The 7,909-nt window shown below is 36.7% G+C and overlaps 1 protein-coding gene across 1 annotated transcript in view; it reads left to right on the top strand.

Moving 5' to 3' along the window:
- Positions 1 to 7,909, top strand: part of GRIN2A (glutamate ionotropic receptor NMDA type subunit 2A) — a 374,628-nt gene that overhangs the window by 291,022 nt on the left and 75,697 nt on the right. Inside the window, exon 6 of the mRNA XM_072418914.1 lies at positions 6,806 to 7,011. Within this exon, the coding sequence (XP_072275015.1) occupies positions 6,806 to 7,011 (206 nt within the window). The remainder of the gene's footprint in view (positions 1 to 6,805; positions 7,012 to 7,909) is intronic.

Here is a 7,909-nt window from a genome sequence, read left to right as displayed (position 1 = left end):
GTGCGAGAGGTCATACCCATTAAATAATCATAGGGATCCCAAAGGATAAAATTTGTATAGTTCATTGGTCTTTGTTCCCCATGATTATTTAATGGGGATGACCTCTCGCATCTTATCTTTTGTAACCATGTTTATTTAAAGATTCGTTCAATTCTATTTATATTGATTATATTTGCCAACAGCCGCAGTCTTCCTAAAACCTTAGATGGGCCCTTCTGTTTCTGGACCATACACCGGTATACAGTTGTAAAAATATTATGGATCGTCTCCACCTGTTGATCCCTACAGGATTCCACCAAGGTTACCCATCTTCTTCACATATTTGTGTTTCTTTCCATGATTAGGGAGTTCTTTTCAGACCCTGGTGGTCAGGAACACACAATGGGGAGAATATCACACGTTCTTCACTGTCCAATGATCAGCAGATGAAATATTAGCTTGTTGTCATAACAAAAATTCTGGGTCCCAATGTCCCATATTTATATGTTCTTTAATTTCTTCAAGGGCAGTAGTATCAAATGCCTCTCATAGAAATCCTGGTATATCAGGGTCACTTAGCACCAGGGTTATGGAGAACATTGGTGTAGATACCTTCTATATGGACAAGTGTAACTGGAGAGGGGCCTACTAGCTTGCCAGTAATATTTTTGGGATCATTTGAAATGAATATGTAGAAAATATGTGTCTGCAGAATCAACTCAGATATTTTTCCTTCCTGGATGTTGTTTAAAGCAACGTCTCTGATGTGTTCTGGAGGCTGGCTGGAGGTATGCTATAAGTAGCACAGGTGTGGTATCAGAGGTCGAGGCGAATTTCTGCAGGTAGGCTGCAAACAAGCTGTTGATGCTGATTTGGTTTACCTCATTCATTGTGGATTCTTTACTATAGGGGCTCATTGTTTTTAAACAAAATAAAGAGACTTGTGCAGTATACAAACTACTCTAAGGGCTTGTCCCCCCTCGATACTACAACATATATATATATATTTGCAATGTTATATATAATATGCCAGTTAATAGTCCTAATTTGTGAGTGGTATTTTATAAGAGGTAGAGCTTAAAGTAAAAGCCGGTAATAAAAAGGAAAAACTAAAAGTCTCTCTCTCTTCCCCCTCCAATCCTCCAACTGTTCCTAAGTACTTTTCTCCAGTTTTTGTAAATTATCCCCAAAGTTCTTACCAGTGCCTATGTATTTTATTACAAATATAATAGTCATTTAGATCCTAACTGTTGTATTTTTTAGATTTCAATATATTTTTATTTTCCTCCTTATATGTAAGGACATGCGTTTGAGTAGCAGTACAATATACAGACACTGTAGCTGAATGATGAAACTGTGAGAATGTCTTGCACTTCATTGTCAGTGATGGAATCTTCACATCAATCTGCTAAAATACAGAGATAAACAGAACAGCACAAAATGCAGGTTTGACTGAAACAACCTCAAGCAATGTTTAATCAAAGCTGTACTTTATCATTTTGGGCTGACTTCTCTATTTTGTCTTATTTCTAAACACCAAAATTCTTCACCAGGGAGGTTTGTGAAAATAAATCACGACAAGATTTATTAAAAGTGATTATACATTGTAAACATTTGGAATTACATTGTTGAATACTGCTTTAATATGTATATGTTTAACTTTAAATTTGTTATACGTGTATATATATATATATATATATATATATATATATATATACCATGCTGTAGTTGTTGAAGATAAGTGAATAGATATACTAGATTCAATATCTGTGACAGAGTTGATTGATTTCTGGACAGAAAATATGCTCAAATACTTTTAATATGCCTGATATAACTGAGCATTTTAAGATTTTCCTTTTTAATCCCCTTATAACTCCTCTAGTATAATAAACATCCTTCAAGCAAGTTCTTCTTGTAATGAGGGCAATAGTTAAAGTCCTGTTATTTTCAGTTTGGAGTAAGAGTTACCACAGATAATGCCTTAGATGTACCACAGACCATTGCACGCTCCAGATGAAGTACCTGTCTGATTAATCTGTCATGGTGATTCATTTAAAAAGCATGTTTAACAAAGAAAGGTTTGTGCCCAGCTACAAACGTTTCTGTTGCCTACGACAGATTTTTTTAGTTGTTACAGTGGTCAACTAAAACTGCATTTTCTAGTTTATTTTATTTTATTTTTTTTCTGTTACAAAATATATAAAACTAATTTTTGAAACTAAATGTTGATATAAAGGTATAATGTGTGTACCTCCACAAATAGTGTAAAATAAATATATTATTCCTAAATATATAATAAATGCCCCTGGATGGAACTCCTCCTATTGCCTTCAGATAATGCATCTCAGCTGAACAAATGTAAACAATGGAATTGTTTACAATGTTTACATACATACAGGCAATCCAGTAAGAGTGCAGCTAGGGACAGCAATCCTCAGCTGCCCTCTGGTTGGATTGGCTGAGCACAATGTCAGGATCTTTGCACATGTTGGCAGGGCCCCTATTATCATGCAGTGAAGAGCGGTTTGTGTGAAATATAAAGCCACCAGCAGCATGGGATCCTACTAAGGTATTGCCTGCCAAGATATTTGTTGCTTTAAAAAAAGACCTACTACCCTTGTGTTCAATATTTCTAGGGACTACCAATGCACCTAGCTTAATGACTAGGTTTTGTTCTTGCGACCTGGTTGTTAAGTGAACTTTAAGCAACATAGGAACATGATCACTGACAGTCTGCAGACCGGGGATCATGCAGGAATGCAGAGGAGGAATACAGCTGAAGTTCAGAAGACTAAATACGAGACACTGTGTGGATGTACACTTACAGTATTGTACAGTGTACTTGGAGTAGCCAGTCATAAGTGCGGTCAGTCGGTAAAGAGGTAAGTGGCTAAACCAGGATTACCTTATTCAACCATTTTAGGGACTGAGTAAGGGGTACACCCTGCCTACAGCCCCCACAATATAGGGAATATTTTAAGGGGATAAGGTATTTTTTCCCAGTAGTAGTCCTTGGCATCATCTGTTTTTTCCAAAAAGGAGGGGGCTACATTCTTTAACCTCCTTCTTTGTTTGGCAAGTAAGATTAGGGATGGGGCACCCTATGAAGGTTCTAAGTTGCTAAGATCCTTTATGTTTTAATTTTAATGTTAGCAGGCACCTGCAACTGTTTTGCTTTACATTAATAAAATAAGCACTTTATTTTCACACATCCTACAGCATGTTACAAATGACTGATGTTTGATCTCAGATATGGTACAGACCCAAAGCCACATAAAAAACCTACTCAATTAGTTAATGTAAAAAAATGAAGTTTGCCACTACAATATTTGGAGTTTATTTCATGGTAATGATGTATTCAAAAATGCTGAAGAGGGGTCGTGGTCAGCTGCTGGGCAACTTTCTAGGTGAGCCTGGAGACCACGCAGCTCTAAAAGGGCAAACCGACCCCTGACAGCACTGCATAGTGACAACAATAGTGGTAACAATCTGAAGTTCTGCGGGATTCCAGAATCAGTACATCAATCAGAACCCCATACCTAAATACAGCAACTGCAAGTGACAATGCTTCGGATCCTGCCTGACCCTCACTCAGCTATTTCCACCTTCGTTGACTTATGCAAAGCTACCATTTTTGTAAGATAAAAACTGGCAGAATTAGCCAAAGTGTCTTGTTTTCATGGAATTCCCATCGCTGGGGTTTCCCAGTCAAAATTCTGGTCAACAGACAGGGAACATGATACACCATAAGGATGAGGGACTCACACTACTAGAAGAATGGGGACACTTTCCTCAGCTACAAAGAGAATGGAAAGAAGTATCACAGAAGCTGCCTCACCCACCAGAATGACGACTTGATATGATATATTTTTTGAAATGCATGGAATATCTTAATATGCATTTTTTCCTTGTTCTTTCATCTCATTCATTGATACTATCTCTGGAAATGCTGCAAGACAGAGAAGTAAAAATTTTCGCCTTCTGTCAGCAACACAGTAAATCTTACTTGGGAATAAAATTTACTTACCCTTACTAAACTACTATACTTTAATTAATTATCTGACACTAACGATCTGACGCAAATAACTTGTTTAGGATTCTATACTATAATTAACACACTCCTGTTCCCTCTTTTTTTTAACAAACACTACAGGAGAAATCCACATATGTAAAATCCACCTACATTTTGAAATGGGTAAAAATAACTAGGACTTACATTTATTCAAGAACAGTGGGTACAGGTCATCCGATTGGAATATAAATACACCAAATGTAAAACACATTGGGAGGGGTACCTTAGGCCTCTTTTTAAGGTGGTACAGGACACCATATATATTATATAAAAATAACCCCGCTGTATCACAGTTTTGCTGGAGAGGGTGCGGACAAACAGATGCCCCAACTACCCTGAGTACCCCAACTACCCTTGCCGGAGAGAGTGCAGACAAACAGATGCCCCAACTACCCTGAATAGATTCCCTCACTCAGATCTTTTGGAAATGCAGGAGTGTTAGAGGACTTTGGACTTCGGTATTTAAACTTTTAGCTGAATTAACAGGAGTCTGACCAAAACCTATCCTTAGCCTTGCCTAATTTAGGTATTGAAAAATACCCAGTGGGATATAGAGCCATTGGTACTCTTTTCTTGTGCATAACCCAACAAGCAATTTCTGGACTCTAGTGCAAGGCGAAGGTTCGAAATCTGTGCAATGTTATATAAAGATTTAAAACACAGACTTCATTTGAACAGATATTTGCTTAAAACATTGACCAAGCTGTTAAATATCATGCACATTGGTCTTTTGGGTTTGCCCATCCTACATGTACTGTTCAAATTGAGGACATTTTGTTATGATCACAGTTAACATGTTGGCAAATACTACTGTTTTTCGTTTTCACTTTTTCTTTGTCCTTATCTATGTTCCTCAAATCTTTGATTCATCTCAAGGCTTATTGCAAATGAACTGTTTCCCCAGCGCATTTTTCTGTGTTTATAAATACTTACAAAAATTAATTATGGCTCCCATTGAATTCAATAGAGGCTTTTACATGAGTTTTTAAGCTTTTTTTTAAAGATTCTATTGAAAATAATGGAGGCTTTTATAAACATTTTTAGGAGGGTTTTGGAATCTGGAATAAGCCCCGCTCTGGGGAATGAGTACAGGGTACATAAAAGCTCTTCTGATAGCTTCTGTGGTTCTAGCAGAGCTGTGGCATGTGTTCTGCACCCACGGCCCCAGAGGAGTTGTAGCATGTGCTCTGTTGCCAAGTGGGTAGAGCAGGTGCTACAACTCCTCTAGGGCTGTGGGTGCAGTGAACTCACACGACCTCCCCCTTGAGAGGTTTACTGCACCCAGCGGAGTTGTAGCACGTGCTCTACCCACGAGGGTACAGAGCACATGCTACAACTCCTCTGGGGTCGCGGGTGCAGTGAACTCGCACAACCTTATTTGCCACTCCTCTACACCTCTGGTGGTACAATTTCAGATGCTTACCAACTTTTGTAATTTGATTTACATCCCTTAGTACCTACTTTTGTTACTATTTGGCAACACAACCTCAATATTGAGTTTTCACTTCAACAAATTGAACATATATATCATTTTTGGTCCTAAGGTGTAAAGAGTAAAGTAAAGAGATAAGAGTAAAAAGATAAACTATATACTTCTTGGTATAGAAGTCCTGTATTCTTGATGAGAATGTATGCAGAAACTGATATTACTTGTTGGAGATGTCAAAAATAACCTGGCACATTGTTGTATATATTTTGAAGCTCCCTAGATCTATCATTATCTTCATTGTATTGTTCGATGTTTCATGATGTTTTCATGATAAACCTGTATTTGCTTTCAGACAAGTTTTTGCCATGTCCAAAAACATAAATATTCCTTATTATATTGCTTAGCTAATTTAGCGAAGTGTGCATTCCATCCTTATGAAAATAGAGTTCACCTCCCACTGTTCATCAGTGGTTGATTAGGATGAATGATATTATGACAATGGAGGATTTTATAGCTTTGTAGTAAAATAGGTAGACATCGTTTTATTGGATCTAGTACTGCTGTTGTGTGGAATGCCTGACACTGATGCAAGAATATATTCAACAAGATAATATTTCTTAATATGTAACACCTAAAATTGTAGAGTTTGCTTTTTTTCTTTTAAGGAAGGGATAGCCCAGAGAGGCCCTATTCCTACCACCTTTTTACCTCGCCCATCTCCCTTTTTTCTCCATTTCCTTTCATCTTTTTCTGTTTTCCATTTATTTAACTTTAAACCAAAATTATTTACTGCATTCGCATATATATTGATTATCAAAGATCTCAGTATGATCAGTTTTCCATATTTTCTTAATTTATGTTAATCAAAAATAATTATATTTTTTTCAGATACTTAATTCCTTTTCTTTGCCTTTCTTGTCAATGTTGTATCATTGTTTTTTGTTGCAATAAAAAAATAAAGTTCAAAACAAAGTGTTCATCTTTAAATAAGCCCAATCATGTTACCTAAATGCTGTTGTATTACCAATTTATAATGTTGCTTACTATAGCACGCAATAGATTTTTTTTATAGTATTAACTGTGAATTAATGCAATGTTTACTAGTTTACTATAAACTGAATATCTAAAACAATAATAAATGAAAAAAGCAAGACAATGCCTACTTTCCTGCTGTAGAGTATTACATTTTATAGTAAATGATAGGTGCATGGCATTTTATATATAATTTCCTGGCCAACATATGCTGGGTAAAAAATATCAATATGGCATTCTGATGACTACAACAAACTATTTTATCAATGCCTATGTTGTTTCATTTGTTACAGGTGGGAAAATGGGAAAACAAAAGCCTGGAAGCAAAATACCCGGTATGGCCCAGAATTTCAGGTGCCTTGGACAGTGAGCCCGATGACAACCACCTCAGTGTGGTTACATTAGAAGAGGCACCATTTGTAATTGTTGAAAACATGGATTACCTAACAGGAACATGTGTAAGGAATACTGTGCCATGTCGTAAATACATCAGGTTAAAGTAAGTACATTTTAAAAATATAACACAGTAAACCTTATCCAAAGGCATATTGGGCACAAGGCTGCCAAATAAAGAATCATAACAGATATTGTATTTGCAGCATGAAGGGAAAGGGTGTATACCATGAGTATTAGTACTGCATACATTTACTGTGTGTCTACTCTTCTACTATCTTATCTACTATTTACTTTATCTAGCATCTTTCTTAAGCTACGTACACACATGCAATAATTATTGTTGGAAACGAACGACTATCGACCGTTCGTCCCTATAGTCCTTAACAAAAAAGTGCACAACGACGCCGATGAACGAGGACTGTTACTGGAAAAGAACAACCGTCCCGACGGATCTGATTGGGTGACGATTGTTCGCAAACTATTGTGTGTACGGTCGTTCAGTGATCGTGGATTGTTCTGAGATACACTTTCTTCTTTACACGTCACTTCCTGCATCGTTCAAACAATCGTATCTAGCGTGTGTACATTATGGTGGATTATATTTGAACGATCGTATTGTTACAGCATGTACAGAATTGTGCACAATATGAACGTTCAAAATAATTCTTCATAATCGTTGATCTGTCGTTAGTAGTTCGTTTTCTAACAGCAATTATTGCACGTGTGTACCTAGCTTTACTTCACTGTAGGCAGAAATATCTACTATTGTTTTACTTTAGGAAAAATAAGTGAATGCTGTGGACATATATGCTAATTCATAAAACACCTGGAATGATATTAATAAATATTACGATGGCTTCATTTTAGAGAATGCATATCTGCTAAAGGTTTAGGCTCAGAAATACAGCAAACTTTTCTAAGGTATGTATTTCAAAAGCAGTGGACGTGTGGTGTTCACTAGTTTTGGTCGAATATCCCACTATTTGATTCGACAGCTATTC

This window comes from Pyxicephalus adspersus, chromosome 7, assembly GCF_032062135.1.
Source record: "Pyxicephalus adspersus chromosome 7, UCB_Pads_2.0, whole genome shotgun sequence".
NCBI lineage: Eukaryota > Metazoa > Chordata > Amphibia > Anura > Pyxicephalidae > Pyxicephalus > Pyxicephalus adspersus.
The sequence above is the reverse complement of the archived record's forward strand: the minus strand, read 5'-3'. Positions and strand labels throughout refer to the sequence as shown.